This window comes from Sorex fumeus, unplaced genomic scaffold (assembly GCF_029834395.1).
Source record: "Sorex fumeus unplaced genomic scaffold, SorFum_2.1 ptg000044l, whole genome shotgun sequence".
Taxonomy (NCBI): Eukaryota; Metazoa; Chordata; class Mammalia; order Eulipotyphla; family Soricidae; genus Sorex; species Sorex fumeus.
The window spans coordinates 51,349,092-51,365,827 of record NW_026606101.1 but is presented as its reverse complement, the minus strand read 5'-3'; the positions used below and the strand labels follow the sequence as shown (position 1 = coordinate 51,365,827).

General features: G+C 42.8%; 1 protein-coding gene across 4 annotated transcripts in view; it reads right to left on the bottom strand.

The window, feature by feature from the left end:
• Positions 1-16,736, bottom strand: part of MAP3K13 (mitogen-activated protein kinase kinase kinase 13) — a 204,177-nt gene that overhangs the window by 35,859 nt on the left and 151,582 nt on the right. For all 4 annotated transcript variants that reach the window (XM_056121640.1, XM_056121641.1, XM_056121643.1 and 1 more), the window contains 3 exons: positions 15,446-15,629; positions 7,379-7,570; positions 2,341-2,499 (listed from right to left, as the gene is read on the bottom strand). In XM_056121640.1, the coding sequence (XP_055977615.1) occupies positions 2,341-2,499; positions 7,379-7,570; positions 15,446-15,629 (535 nt within the window). The remainder of the gene's footprint in view (positions 1-2,340; positions 2,500-7,378; positions 7,571-15,445; positions 15,630-16,736) is intronic.

Sequence of the window (16,736 nt, the reverse complement as noted above, 5' to 3'; positions counted from 1 at the left end):
TATCTGGAGGAGCTGAGTGGGTGAGAGAACCGGTATCTCAAACCAGTTGGGAGTGATGGGGGGCGGGGACTGATTACTGAGTAACTAATATTGAGGCAACTGGGGAAAATGAATTCTACACGGTATCTTACATCAGGCGAAATGAAATGAAAACTGATGCCAATGGACTCCTGAAAGAATAAATTAAAAGTTTTAAAAGAAACCTCGATTAAAGAAATAGTACTTAGGGCTGGAGGAATAGCACAGCTGGTAGGGTATTTGCCTTGCACACGGCCGACCTGGGTTCGATTCCCAGCATCCCACATCCCTGATCACCGCCAGGAGTAATTCCTGAGTGCAGAGCCAGGAGTAACAACTGTGCATTGCCGGGTGTGACCCAAAAAGCAAAAACAAAACAAAACAAAACAAAACAAAAAACAAATAAAAAAAAGAAATAGTACAGCAGGGAGAGCACCTGCCTGGCACGTGGCCAACCCACATAGGCCAATCCTACATAGGGTCCCCCAGCCCTGCCAGCAGAGATCCCTGAGTACAGAGCGAGGAGTAAGTTCTGACCACTGCTGCATGTAGCAAAGTCCCAGGGGTAGTAGAGTAAGAGGGTATTTTTGATGGTGAGATGGCACTGAAACTTTGGGGTGAAAATAGGAAGATATTAAGCCGTATCCTTGAAATTCTAACGTATTAACTAATAATAAATCAGCAAAAACAAAAACAAAAAACAAATCCATTCTATTTGCGTTTTAGAAAAAAAACAAACTTAGGGACCGGAGAGATAGTGCAGCAGGTAGGGCATTTGCCTTGTATGAGGCTGACCAGGGTTCGATCCCTGGTATCCTATGTGGTTTCCTGAGCACCATCAGGAATAAATTCTGAGTGCAGAGCCAGAAGTAACCCCTGAACACTGCTGGGTGTGTCCTCCCAAAAAACAAGCAAAAAACAAGCTTACGGTGGTAGAATAATTTATAATTATGATCAAGAAGTCATAAAGGGAAAGATTAATACACTGCATTTGAAAATATGGCATACAAATATTCCAATATAAGCAAAATGACCAACTAAGAGCAGTATCTGTGAATCACACACAACACACAAAAGGCTATTCTCCTTAATCTGGAAAACATTCTGACAAATAAAAAGAATAAAGGTCAGAATCCTTCACAAAGTATAGGAGTAGTTCACAAACCAGAAATTAAAAATTATTCTTCAGTGTAAAATATGTTCATGTTTAATTATTGGAAGTGGAATGCAAATTAAAACTATACATAATATGTTATTTTTCTCACTGATATAGTTGGTGAATATCCAAATGTTTAATTTATATTGTTGGCAAGAATGAGAAAAAACTTTAAGCATTTCTTTTGGGATTATAAATTTGTATAATCCCCAAGTAAGACATTTTGGGAATAATTACCCAAATTACAAATAGTTCCATATTTTCTATTTTCTCTTTCTTACTCTGGTGATGCATGCCATTTTAATAGATGTTCTTATTTTTAAGTCTGAAAATGGCTAGTAGCCAGTTCTAAAAATGGAATAAAAGCAGCTATAGGGAAACATACTGGTAATAATAATAAAGATCTGTAAGCTCATAAGAAAAGTTGATGAAGATTTTAATAAAAGAGGAGAAAGTAAGTATAGTCTATTACACACACACACACACACATACTGTCCTCCTGTTGCTCATCGATTTGCTTGAGCGGGCTGAGTAACGTCTCCATTGTGAGACTTGTTACTGTGTTTGGCGTATCGAATACGTCACGGGGAGCTTGCCAGGCATTGCCGAGTATAGTCCACAGGGACTATTTAATAAAAGGACTAACAGATCCAATGGGCGACACTTTCCATTTTGGCCCTTTAAAAATCTTTAACCAGAAAAAAAAAAACCCTTTAGTCACCAACTATCTTTTTTATTTTACACTACAAATAGGCCTAAAACACATACATGAATAACAGCAAAGACCACTGAGATCTATTACTGATGGCCAACATAAAAAGGTCAAATTTGTCCAATATATTTTAAGCTGAGAATTTTATTAGACATTTTGGAACGATGTCCATACTAAGGGGTGCATTGAAGTAAGCGTTCAGTGCTCTAGAAAGTTCAGCGTATTCTCTGAGGGTCCGCCAAGCCAAGGATTTATTGACTGGATAAACACCTGAGGCTGCAGCCCTATCCTCCTCCTTATTGTGCATCAGCCATACGTCTCAAACATCTTTTTCTCTGACAATCTGAAATTGGTGGAAGTAACTTTCAGGACTATTTCGGGAAAGCAGAATATTAAATGAGAACAGTGGCCACAGGGTGAGAGTAGGAAAGACTTCCCCGCTGGTCCCACTCACCATATATCGACCTTCTCAGAGACCGGCTCATTCCGGATCACCTCGGGTGCCATCCACGCAACTGTGCCAGCAAAGGACATCTTGGTACTTTTATCACTGAGTTCCTTGGATGTACCAAAATCGGAAATTTTTACTGCATCTGTGTGAGTCACTAGAACACTTTAAAAACAGAAGGAAAAAAATCCAGATCATTAGAGCAAATGAAAATCATGACTCAAATAGGCAACTTGAGATTTTATTTGCGACTTTCCACCTTGTAGAATTCAGCCTGCAACTTCCTGTGTTTCTGGAGCACTAACTGTAACAGCATCATTCACGCTTGTGAGGCAGTAGAGTAGAGTGGGTTGCTAGACCATTTTCCCCCCTTTTGCTTTGACATTCAGTACCAGGGATCAAACATAGGGTCTTACACATGCAAGGCATGTGCATCATTGCTGAGTCACATCCCAAGCCCTTTACTCTGGTTTTATACTGCCTCTACCATATCCCAAGGCCTTTACTCTGGTTTCGGGCTGGAGCGATAGCACAGCGGTAGGGCGTTTGCCTTGCACACAGCCAACATGGCTGACCCGAGTTCAATTCCTCCGCCCCTCTCGGAGAGCCCAGCAAGCTACTGAGAGTATCTCGTCTGCACAGCAGAGCCTGGCAAGCTCCCCGTGACGTATTCGATATGCCAAACACAGTAACAACAAAGTCTCCAATGGAGACGTTACTGGGCCCGCTTGAGCAAATCGATGATCAACGGGAGGGCCTTTACTCTGGTTTTATACTGCCTCTACCACTTGCTAGTTGTACGATTTTTTGCCAAGTTACTTAATTTTTGTGTTTGTTTTGGGGTCACAACTGGGTGGAGCTCAGGGTTTACTCCTGGTTCTGTGTTCAAGGAACTGGGTCAGCCATGTGGAAAGCAAGCGCCCTATCTGTTGTACTATTGCTCAGACCCCCAAGTTACTTTATTATTGTAAGCCAATTATCTCAACTGTAAGATGGAGAGAATTAACGTCGCAATATTATCCACAATTCAAAATGCAACAAGGTCTGAAGTGGCATATCCATTTTTGGGGAGTGTTTAAAGCAAACTATCCCACTTTGTGTGACAATCATAAGTTTTAGTGCAGGTGCATGAATGTGAGGGGAGGTGTAAGCTTATGCATTCTGTTACTTTCTGAAATCATCTGACTCCAAGTGTTTTGGATGAGGAATTGTGAATCTGTAGTAAAGGCTTCACAGAAATTTCATTAGAATGAAACAACTTAAGATACATAAAGCACCCATGCCCTTGCTGATCTCAATCATTTAAAAAATAAAAACTTATTTTAAAATACTGCTTAGAAGATGCCCAACTAAAATCACGCATAGGAATATGACATCAGTGATCCATTACCTTAAAAAGCAGGAAAGGTGTTGGGATTCCACCAATATTTTTGCTGTTGTTTTGGGGCCAAGCCTGGTAGTGCTCAGGACTTACTCCTAGCTCTGTGACCGGGGATCACTCCTATAGGGATTGGGGGACCATATGGAATGCTGGGGATTGAACCCTGGTTGGCAGGTTGGCCACATGCAAGGCATAGTGCCCTACCCACTGGACTATCTCTCTGGCCCCTCCAGTAATGTTGATGAGGAGAACCAGAAATAAGTTTAAGGAATATGTTGAAATTGAGATCCTGCATCTTCCATGCTTTGCTTCTTATAGAAGTGATCTAAAATGTGACCTGAGCAATCTGTTTTTTTTTTTCCCTGCAGGATTGTATTCCTTAAGGAGAACTTTCCCCACAGTCCTGGAACCCGTCAAATGCAAAATATTAGCATCTCTCAGATCTAATGCACCTCACTTGAAATGACATAGTCAGAATTTTAGAATGTTAATCATTGAGGGTTTCAAGAGGCTTACTAAAAAAAAAAACACTATAACAAATATTTGTTTTCTTCTTTGTGTGATGCTAGGAAGTTCAAAACCAAAATATAGTCCACCTTTAACTATAGAGTCTTATATAGATATTTGGTGCATTTTGTGAATATTAATTTTAATGTTTTTATTTTCTTTTTGCCACTGTTTCGTGTTGATTCATTTTTATTCAACAAAATACATACTCCTGTATACATTTCTGAAACTAAGTTATTAAAAAAATGCTTTTTGGAACACAGACTATAAAAAAAGTACCCATTAAGTCTTCAAATGAGAAAGTTAGATGTTAATTATTTGAGATGATCACTTGATCACTTGATCCTTGATAATTTGACATCCCATTACTCATCGGTTTGCTTGAGTGGGTGCTAGTAATGTATCCATTCATCCCTGTCGCGTGCTAGTGTAGCCCAATGGTGTCTGCTTGTTTTAGGAACACGAAGAGCCTCAAACTGATCATTCAGGGTCTTGATGAAGAAGTCTGACCATCTCCTAGGTGGGTGGTCACGCGATCTTTCGACATTCCGTGGAATCCAGTCAGTAATGGCTCTAGTCCAACGGTCATCTCCAAATCTCATCACATGTCCAGCCCATCTGATTTTCGACACCTTGGCAAATGAGACAGTGTCCCTGATTCTTGATCGTCGATGGAGGTCGGAACTCTGGATTCTTTCTCTCATTTGAGTGAAGCGTGATTCTCTAAGCATAGCTCTTTCAATTCCTCTTTGGGAGACCCAAATAGCATTCTCATCCTGTTTTCATAGGGCCCAGGTCTCTGAGGCGTATGTTAATGCAGGAAGAATGGTGGAATCGAAGAGATGTGCCCGGAGCTGGAGGTTCTTCGTCCTTTCAACTATTTCTTCGACGCTCTTGAAGGTGTTCCAAGCCACTTTCTTTCTCCTACGCAACTCAGATGCCAGGTCATTTGTCATGTTGACTTCTCGACCTAGGTACACATAACTGTTGCATTCAGAGATGTTCATTCCATTCAGAGTGAATGGAACATCAGGAACAAGACCATTTCTCATAAACATTGTTTTCATGAGATTCAGCTGTAGTCCAACCTTTCCACACTCACGATTGAAGTTGGCTAGCATTTGTGCCACTTGGCTAATGTTTGGTGTTATCAGAACAATGTCATCAGTGAAGCAGAGGTGGTATAGTTGCCGACCGTCTATCTTCACTCCCATTCCTTCCCATTCTAGTCATTGCATGATGTTCTCAAGGGTAACACTGAAGAGTTTTGGTGAAATGGAATCACCCTGCTGAACCCCTCTCTTGACATGGATGATCACATCCTTGTAGAATGGTGAGATCCTGGTAGTGAATCCATAATATAGCTCATGGAGGATCCATCGCCCTGTTTGGCTAGGGCTTCGATAACTGCTTCCATCTCAACAGAATCAAAGGCCTTCTTTAAATCAATGAATGTTAGACAGAGTGGCATCTTGAACTCCGAGAAACCTCAATGAGCTTGGTTATTGTGTGGATATGGTTGATTGTGCTGAATCCTTTTCGGAACCTGGCTTGCTTGCATGGTTGTCCTTCATCTAGTGTTCTGCCAATCCTACACAGGATGACTCGAGTGAACAGCCTGTAGACGACAGACAACAGGCAGATCAGGCGATAGTTGCCAATGTCTCCCTTCTTGTACAGTAGTACAGTCCTGCTGGTTTTCCACTGGGATGGAACCTTGCATTGAGACAGGTAGCGTGTGAAGAGCTGAGCCAGTGTATTGATGAGTACTGATGGCAGGTTCTTCAGGTGTTCAGGTCTGACGTTGTCTGGGCTGGGTGCTATTCTCTTCTTTACTGATGAAATGGCGTGTCAGATTTAGGAAAGATGAACAGTAAATACGTGGGTTGAAAGTGAACTTTGTGGGAGCAGAGAATAGTACAGTAGATAAGGCATTTGCCCTGCATGTGGCTGATCCCAGTTCAGACCCCAGCAACACATATGTTCCTGGAACACTACAAGAGTGGTCCCTGAACACAGGAGTGAATGTTGAGCACCAGCAGGTGTGGCCCAAAAACTTTTAAAAAAAATATATGTTTCATGGTTGTAAAATTAAAAAACAACAAAAAAGGGGAGGGGGTAGCTCACATGGAAGAACATGGCCTGGCAAGCTCCAGGTACTGTGTTGGGTTCCTGACTCCACAGACCCCCCGAGCACTGCAGAATGTGTCCTCAGAGGCTCCTCAGCACCACTTTCCCAAATCCAGACTCCAATGGGGTTAAACTCCACTGGGGCAATCCTTTTTTTCACATAAACAGCCTTATTTTATTTAATCCTGCCCCTCTTAATTGAATCACCTTGAGATAAACAATTAAATTGTTCATGATTTGACTTCAGCTATACAATGTTCCAATGCCAGTTCTTTCTCCAGGGTACATTTCCCATCACAATAGTACCCAGTTTCCCTCCCTCTAGCCCTTCACCACCTGCCTCTGTGGCAGGCACTTTTCTACTCTGCTTATCTCTGTGTCTCTGTATCTCTGTGTCTCTGTCTCTCCTTTAGGGTATTCTGGTTGGCAATATAAGTAATGAAAGGGTACCACATACATCACTTTACCTCCTTTCAACACTCAGTGCTTGTCCAGAATCCTCATTTCCAACTACCATTGTCATAGTGTTCCTTCTCTATCCTAACACCCTCACCCCCCTCCACACCCCCGCACACACGCATGTGTGTAAGCACACACACACACACACACACACACACATCCTGTGGTAAGCTTTCAATGTATGGACCAGTCCTCCTAGCCCTCATTTCTACTGTCTTTGGGATTAGCCTCATACTGTGTTTTTTTTTTTTTTGATATCCTGCATATGAGTGAAATCATTCTATGTCTGTCTCCCTCTGACTCATTTCACTCAGCATGATATTCTCCATGTGATCCCTGCTTTAAAATAAGTCACAAAAAAGGCAAAACTAGTGGCAGGGGCCTGGACCACATATCTGATGTAGAGGTAGGTAAGTAGGTCACCTACAATCCAAAGGACCTGCCAACAGAATCAGAATGTTGATTATACTAAAATTAGGTAATTCTGTAAACTTCCACTGTGGTTGATATAAGTTCTTATTATAAAACATTAAACAAAATGACTGAACAATTTGCTCCTGAACTCACTTAGGTGATTTGAGATCACGATGGATAATTTTGTGAAGGTGCAAATAATTCATCCCACTGGCGATTCCTGTGGACCAGTCTACCAGTAGTCGAGGCGTGATCTTCCGGCCGGCTCGCAGAACTTCGTAGAGTTGTCCATGGGCACAGTATTCCATGATGATGCAGTAACATGGGGCCTGAGTACAAACACCCCTTTCAAGAAAGCACAGGTACATATATAAATGCAAAATCACACATGTGCAGATTGATATTTGGAGCATTTTAATAAATTAGCAATTCAGACCAATTCTCTATCTTAGTTTTCTTTTCTTTATCTTTCGTTTTGTTAGCTGCATGCAAGGCAAGTGCCTTACCCATTGTGCTATCTCTCCAGATCTCTATATTAATTTTCAATTGTAATAATATTGTTTATAACATTATCGATTTCAAGTGTACAACATTAGACATAATTTGGCATCTACATACGATCTATGCTGCATACAACCATAAGTAACCTTTATTTATTTATTTATTTAATTTATTTTGTGGGGGGCACACCTGGTAGTTTTCAGAGCTTACTCCTGGCTCTGCACTCAGGAATAACTCCTGGCGGGGTTCAGGAGACCATATGGTGTGCTGCTTATAGAACACGAATCAGTCATGTGCATGGAAAATGCCCTACTTCCCATATGATCGAGTAATTTTTGCGTGCGTGTGCTTTTTGGGTCACACCCAGCAATACTTTAGGGTTACTTCTGGCTCTGCACTCAGGAATTACTCCTGGAAGTGCTAAGGGAACAATATGGGATGCCAGGGATTGAACCTGGGTCAGCTGTGTGTAAGGCAAATGCCCTACCAGTTGTGTTATCACTCTGGCCCCTTGAGTGTTTTTTTTCTAAATTGAGCATTAAAACTGCTATAACCTACAAATTTCTCTATTATGCCACAATTTTAGTTTGTCTTATTCTGAAACAAAAGGCTATATAAAATAAATTATTTTGGGCCTGCTACTGGGACAGGCCTGGGTAATAGTTGGGAAAATTCGAAATAATGGTGTGGGAAGGTGTACTGGTGGAAGGATTAGTGTTGGAAGATTGAATGTAATGAATTATTGTAAACAGTTTTATAAAAAATGTTGAATGTAATAAATTGTTGTGAACAACTTTATTAAAAAATGTTAACACCTGAGACTTCTTTTTCTGTGCAAGCATTTCAGTCCAAGACAAGAAAAAAAAATCTCTCCTGAGGCTGGATAGTATGTTGTTACAGATCCTTAAGATAACTTTATTCAGGGGCTGGAGCGATAGCACAGCAGGTAGGGCGTTTGCTTTGCACGTGGCCAGCCCGGGTTTGATTTCGAGCATCCCATATGGTTCCCTGAGCACTGCCAGGAATAATTCCTGAGTGCAGAGCCAGGAGTAATCCCTGTGCATCACTGGGTGTGACCCAAAAAGAAAAAAAAAGAATGATGCCACTATATTTTCTCTAAGGATATTATTGAAGCAGTTGCATATCAGCTGGAAAGGGCTCCTGAGTCTTGCTATGACTAAAAGCTGCTTTCTTGAGGAATTTTTTCTGACTCTGGCTTTATTTTGATCCCGAAAGCTCAGGGGCCTATTTGTGAACAATCTTTCACCGTTGTTAGCAGTACAAGTGTGATCTGCTTGCTTTGATCTTTGGGTATTTTGTTTTGTTTTATTTTGCATGTGTCACATCTTGCTTTGCTTCACCCGTGTTCCTCTTGTACTATAGGTATTACTATTACTATTATTATTAGTAGTAGTAGTAGTGGTAGTAGTATTTTGCCAGGAGCAATTCCTGAGTGCATGAGCTAGGAGTAACCCCTGTGCAATGCTGGGTGTGACCCCAAAAGAAAAAAAATAAAGATAATTTTATTCAAAGGCTATATAAGGTGACTGACCCACATATTTGAGTTGGGAGTTATGAGAGGAGAAGGCTTGGTTCCGGGGGGTGGGGGGAGATGGAACTGGTGATGAGTATGGTGTTAGAATTATATACATGAGAAAACATTATTAGTAATACTGTAAACCAAAAAATAGAAAATAAGTTTAAAAAAACAACAAAAATAATTTTGCATATAGTGTACATAAAGGATTCAAACTATCAATCTATCAATCGTCATTTCTGTTAGCTACTGAATCTTTAAATCACTCAAACTTAAAGTAACTAAAGGTCAAAAAGTGAGTTGATTATACGGCCTCTGAAAAATGTTTCTGGAATGGGCTGGAGCGATAGCACAGCGGGTAGGGCATTTGCCTTGCATGCAGCCAACATGGCTGACCCGAGTTCGATTCCTCCACCCCTCCCGGAGAGCCCGGCAAGCTACCGAGAGTATTCGATATGCCAGACACAGTAACAACAAAGTCTCCAATGGAGACGTTACTGGGCCCGCTCGAGCAAATCGATGATCAACGGGAGGGCCTTTAGGATAAAAATACTTGGACACATTTCTTCTTTCTTTCCGGAGAGGCAGGCTGTGGGCAGGGGTGGGGTTGGGGTGGCAGGAGGGAAATGTACACTGGTGGAGGGGTAGATGTTGGAATACTGTATGACAGAAATCTAATTATGAAAGGTTTGTAACTGTGTCTCACCGTGATTCAATTAAAAAAAAATTCACTGTCACTGTCACTGTCCTCCTGTTGTTCATCGATTTGCTAGAGTGGGCCCAGTAACGTCTACATTGTGACAATTGTTACTGTGTTTGGCATATCAAATACGTCATGGGTAGCTTACCAGGCTTTGCCATGTGGGCGAGATAAAAGAAAAATACTGTGACTCAATACACGTGCGATCTATTGCAGCCTATGTCCATCTATCAGTTCCATGAAGAATCCTTCCCTGATTATTTCACTCCCCAAAGACCTTTCTCTTCTCTCAATTCTTCTCACATAGCAGTCGTTCATTTTTATCTTTTTGGTTTTGGAGCCAGGCCTGGCAGTGCTCAGGGCTTACTCTTGGCTCTATGCTCAGGGACCACTCCTCAAGGGGCTTGGGGGATGGGTGCTGGGGATAACCCAGGTTGTCCGTGTGCAAAGCAAGCGCCCTCCCCACTGTACACTGCTCCAGCCTCTGCCATCATTATTATATGCATTTTCCCCCTCCCTTTAGATTTCATAAAAGCAGAGATAACCCTTCCCTTTAACTTTTCTTGCTGGGGGAAAAAAATAGCCTCTACACAAGAGGTTTAGACAGAGGCCAGGGGCAACAAAGGTACTAAAAGGAAGTACACTGATTTGTGAGGCAGTTTACATGTTTATTTATCTTCTTTAACCCGCTTCAAACCATTGTGTCATCCTACCTTTTCCATTATCTGGGGGAGGGGTGAGAGGGTCTCCCAAGTAGTTCAGAGTCCCCGGCCTCCCTCGCCCAGATTCATGCAGGGCCTGAAAACGTGGCAGCACCCATGCCCTGCTGTGGTGCCAGGATGACTTGGGTCACACCCATGGTGACGGGGTAAAGATGGGGAGGGGACAGAGGTGCTCCAGGGCCATTTCTGGCAGTGCTTGGGGCTCACAATCAGGGTCAGCTGTGTGCAAACTAACTCCTTCATCCCTGCACCATTTACCGCTCAGACCCTTTCACCTTTCCATTTTTTTTTTTTTTTTTTGCTTTTTGCTTTTTGGGTCACAACCATCGATGCACAGGCATTATTCCTAGCTCATGCACTCAGCATTCAGGAATTACTGCTGGCGGTGCTCGGGGGACCATATGGGATGCTGGGGATCAAACCCGGGTCAGCCGCGTGCAAGGCAAACGCCCTATCCACTGTGTGCTATCGCTCCAGCCCCTCACCTGTCCCGTTCTTGTAGCGAAGGCTCAGAGAGCGAAAGTGACCTCTTCCAGATCAGACACCTAGTAAGGAGCAGGACTGGGATTCAGATTTAGCTTCAAAGTCCCACTTCACGGTGCCTGCCCTATTCATCATGTCACACTGCTTTCTTTCCTTTCAGCGTTTTAGCTTTGACAAACATGTTAGGGGGTTCTCTATTAATATCATTACTTTGTAAGCGTGGGAGGAAAAACCATACTAACTCTGCTTTGTAGGCTATTTTTTAGTGGTGGTTCTGAGGATAAAAAGAAACAGAAGAAAAAGTGACCTACTTCAGTCTTCTGTGCCCCATCTCTCTCACTTTTTTGTTTCTGTGATGGGTTTTCTCTGACTCTGTGCTCAAGGATCACTCCTGGCAGTATTTGGGGAACCATAGGGGGTTCCCCATATCGGGGAATGAACCAAGGTCAGCCAGCCACGGGCAAGGCAAGTGCCCTCCCCACTGTACTTATCTCTCCTGCCCCTGTGCCCCATCTCTTAATGGTATGTTTGTCTTTCTTCCAAATTTCTAGAAAAATTACAAGTGCCCGTGTACAACACTCCCCCATCACTGCCAAGGTTCTCAGTCAGCTGCTGACTCTTGCTCTCTTTCTTAGGTTGTCGTGAGTAATGAAAGAGTTCAGAGGCCATGCTTGTGAGCATGTGAAAGTCATAACAATAGCAGGTTATGAAGAAGCACAATCACTCTTTCGCTGCCTTGATATGCTTGCCAGATAGCACAAAGCTATTTTTATTACTCTCCCATCATGTTCTAAGCTACTCAGTATTCTCATCTTTATTTTTAAGGAAAAACATTTTTTCAAGTTTCTTTCATTTTCCTTTTAGGGAAACTCTGACACAGCCCATTTAATTTTCGTTACCGAGAAATAATGTGTAATGTAGGGATAATGCAAAGGGCTTCAGGGTATAAAAAATAAGTATATCAAAAATAAGTACACAGTATCCTGTTCAATTGTATTTATGGGGGGGGATGAGGAGGTGAACACCCAGTGGGGCTCAGGGCTTACAATGGAATCTGTGCTCAGGGGTTGCTTGTGGAGATGCGTGAAGGATCATATGTGGTACCTGGATTGAGCTGGGGTTGGTCACGTGCAATGCAAGAGTCTTAACCCATGCTCTCTCTCTCTCTCTAGCCCTGAAATGAACTTTTTGAGGGGTGGGGGTTATACCTGGCTGTGTTCAAGGTTTACTCCAGGCTCAGCACTCAAGGATTGCTCTTGGGGCTTGGGGGACCCTATGGGATGCTGAGGATGAAACCTGGGTCAGCCGCATGCAAGGCAAACACCCTCCCCACCATACATTCACTCTGGCCCCTGAACGGTACTTTTGACTTGTCACAGAAAGGGTCCAACAGTGACGTGACGCACTTTTCATCTTTCTTGACTAACAAAAAGAGAAGCAATCATCTCATCAGGCCGCTACTATGACAAGGCTTCTTAGTAGCTATAAATAACGGCTCTACAATTATTTCTAATTGCTACCTCCCCCCACCTTGGCACTCAAATCTAACATGAACAGTCAGGTTGGGTTTTGTTAGGAAGTGCTTAAACACCAGAAGGGAAAAAAATACAGTGTCCTTCTCCTTCTGTTTCCCTTTCTGTAGATGGCTCTTATAACCTTCAAAGAAGCTTCAAGCCCAGAGAAATGCACTCAAATCTAATCTGCCTTCATATCGTCCAGACGGTCTTGAATGATTCATTGGCCAAACAACACGTGGCACAGATGGCTGCAGACCTAACACTGCACAATGCCTGGAGAGCATGGTGTCATGGGCTAGGGACACAGTTTCACTATTGTTTTCCATGTCGAGGTAAAGACTATTCAAACATCTTTGGTCTAAAGAGTTGGGTGCCAGCAGGACCACCCTTGTCCAAAACGCTGAGAACTGCAGGTAGGAGGGATAGAAGCAGGGGGGAAGGAGGAGGAGGAGGGAGGAGGGGGGAGGGGTAAAACCACAGAAAAAAAGGAAGAAACAAAACAATGGGAGGAAGAATCACACTCACTTTCTCAGAACACATTTCTATCTTCTATTTCCCAGAATATCCTCACTGGAAATCCCTCTTACCTGGAACTAGCATAGTTCATTTCAGGACACACACACACACACACACACACACACACACAAATCCAAGCTAATTTGTAGAACTTTTTTTTTAAATCTCAAATCCAGGGCTAGAGCAATAGCACAGCGGTAGGGCGTTTGCCTTGCACGCAGCTGACATGGCCGACCCAAGTTCGATTCCTCCGCCCTTCTCAGAGAGCCCGGCAAGCTACCGAGAGTATCTCGCCCGCATGGCAGAGCCTGGCAAGCTACCCGTGATGTACTCGATATGCCAAACACAGTAACAACAAGTCTCACGATGGAGACGTTACTGGGCCCGCTTGAGCAAATCGATGAACAACAGGACGACAGTGACAGTGATTTTCAAATTCAGGTTCTAGTGATCTACGCTTACCCCATCTAGGCTGACATTAGTTAGGAGGTCCTTCATTCTGTGTAAGACGCTGGGGCATACACTCCTAAAATGGAGTGAAGGAAAGAAATACATCTCATATAGAAAACCCTCATTTTGTCATCTGAAATCCGTCACCTTTGGAAAGACTCGAATTGGTCTCTGTGGCATTCTGTTATCCTGTCACATCCTACTGGCTCTAATCGAGCAGTCAGTGGCATCATCGCTCCAGCACCTGAAGCTCTGGGCATGTGCTCTGTGTGGATGTCTCTTCCCCAAGATGAGGAACGGACACGCCTTCTTTAGTTCCCTAACTGAATGCTTCTTTTAACATCTCTTTTCTTTCCCATAAAGGATCCTGTTTGAGTGTCATAACTCAACCTCAATATCCCTTTATACCTCTGGAATGTGACTCAGCAGCAAAATGCAGTCCTTGCATGAAAGAGTTTGATCCCCAGCACCGTAAGTAAACAAACACCCCAAACCAAAAACTCAGGACACAAACCTATAACCAAGGTTTCTCATCTTTGCTTTTGAGACTGGATTCCAATGGGAAAACGATGGCATGCCATGTTTAGCTTTTTAATGAGAACCTCAAAGAAAGAATCCCTAAGCTAAAGAATATATCCAGTGGGCTGGAGCAATAGCACAGCAGGTAGGGCGTTTGCCTTGCATGCAGCCGACCTAGGTTCGATCCCCAGCATCCCATATGGTCCCCCAAGCACTGCCAGAAGTAATTCCTGAGTGCATAAACCAGGAGTAACTCCTGTGCATCGCTGGGTGTGATCCCCCCAAAAAAGGAATATATCCAGTAAACTCTAGTTCCTCCACTTACTTCCCGCCTAACAGCTTTTGTGTTCTTCACTTCCCCACCTTTAAAGCCACTCATTACTCATTTGTTCGAGTCTAAGTCAATATTTAAGGGCTGACAAAGAGGGAATTAGAATGAAAAGTGGGAGCAGGAGAGATTATACTTACTTAGAGGTCAGATTGCCACACATTTACCTTGGACTCTCCTCTGCTGGGGTCTCCTACCAATATTATGAAAATATTGTCTAAAGGCAGAAAGATATTTTCGCACACTTTTAAAAGAACTTCCATGAAATAAACATAATGTACAACTCACTGCTGCCATCAACTCTATTATTAATAGATTTAGAAAGTCAAGCATTTGGCATGACTTGAAAAGGGATTTAGCAGAGAGAAGTACTCTGAAGGTGCTTGTTATCATAAGCTAATATTTAAGAAAGCACACTAATAGAAATGGCTAAAACAAACGCCTTTCTATTACACAGGGACTAACACTTCTCCAGTTATTTCAGATGTTAGCTTTGTACTCTCCGATCCAAATAGTAACTGGGCCTGGCACGTTTTGGTTCTGAGATTAGATGAGACTGGGGACGTTCAGGGTGGTACGGCCCTTAGACAGCTTTGTACTTTCAGCCCCAAGTTTAGAATGCTCAGATTATCTCCAAGTAACTTGCTTATCCCACTGGTAAATGAGGTTGGTTCAGCAGACCTGATGACTTGGCAGGATTCGCTTTCTTTTCTGTTCCATGTTCCTTCCAAGCAGTAACTCAAATGCTCTGGGAAAGGGAACTAGTAAATTATAAAATCTTTGAGGACAGGACTCAACCTTCATGGCTCTTGGGTATTCTTCCCAAGTATGGTAGACGCCTACAGAGTGTTCACCACATCATCTTTCAAAACAGGAGATGCAGATATTGGGAGAAAGAAAATCTTACTTCTCCAAAAAAGAAATGAAAGATAAAACTCTCGACCTACTTGAAAGCGATGATATTAGGATGTTTCAGCTTCCTCAAATGCTTGATGTCCGTCTCATTCTGTTCTCTCACTTTCTTGATGGCCACCTCCTCGGCTCGGAACTTTCCCAGGAAAACGGCTCCTTGGGCTCCACTCCCCAGCCACTGCAGCTCTGAGATCTCCTCAAACGGCACTTCCCAAGTATCTAGGCAGATAAGTGAGATACATGCGTAAAGGGATCTTGGAACTGGCTAAGGACTCTTCTGCAAGGTAACAGCTTCATCACCCATATGACCTCTAACCTCTGCCTCCCCCAGTACTGCATAAATCAGAGAGTCACACACACTCCTGGGCATCAGTTCTTAAAGCCAGTGGGTCAGGAGCATGAGAGAGCTTTGCTCCTCCCAACAAAGCTCCTCCTCACACCCCTGCATCACCCTCTCCTCACTTCAGGCTTTCAGGTTTGCTTCACCCATTTGTCTGGATGCTACCATTTTCAACACCCTCACTCATTCTAAGTCTTGCTTTATTCCTTTTTGAATTTTCCGGGCAAAGCTCATTTAATCCATGTTAAAAATATATCCATGATATTCTTCTAAGAACCTAGTTAGAGGGCCAGAGTGGTAGTTCAGTGAGTAGGGCACTTGCTTTACACACAGTTGATCCAGGTTTGATCCCCAGCATCTCGCATGGTCCCCCGAACATAGCCAAGAGTAATTCTTGAGTACAGAGCCAGGAGTGACCCCTGAGCATCTGCAGGTGTGGCCCCAAAACAAAACAAAACCAAAAACAAAATCCTCTCTTCTAAGTATCTATCTAGACAACATTTAGGATCTAATTACATAAAACATATTAGTATTTATCTTTCATCGAATACTTTCTACATGTCAAATACTTGCACAGTGATTTAGATATCTCTATATTTAATCCTTAGAACAATCCTTCAAGTCTGACCCTGAAATGGTTATTCAAAGATGAGTAAACTAAGACACAGGAACATAAGTAATTTACTCAAGGCCACTTAGTTGGTGAGTAGCAAAACAGGGGCCCTCACTTCTAGAACTGGCTGATTCCAGGCACAATGCTTTCTCCATTCCATCAACTTGCCTCTCGTGAACTAACAGAGAATAATGGGTGGGACAAGCTGACTCAGACAGATGCAGTATTTTCAAGCTTCTGTCTTCAAGTTTCTTTTATTTATTTATTTTTCACATAAACATTTTAGCAAGGATCATTTCTAAGTGCTAGCACTCTGGGTGACTCATGTTCTTCTTCCTTTTCTGCATTAAATTTCTTTGGCCATCAGCCTATG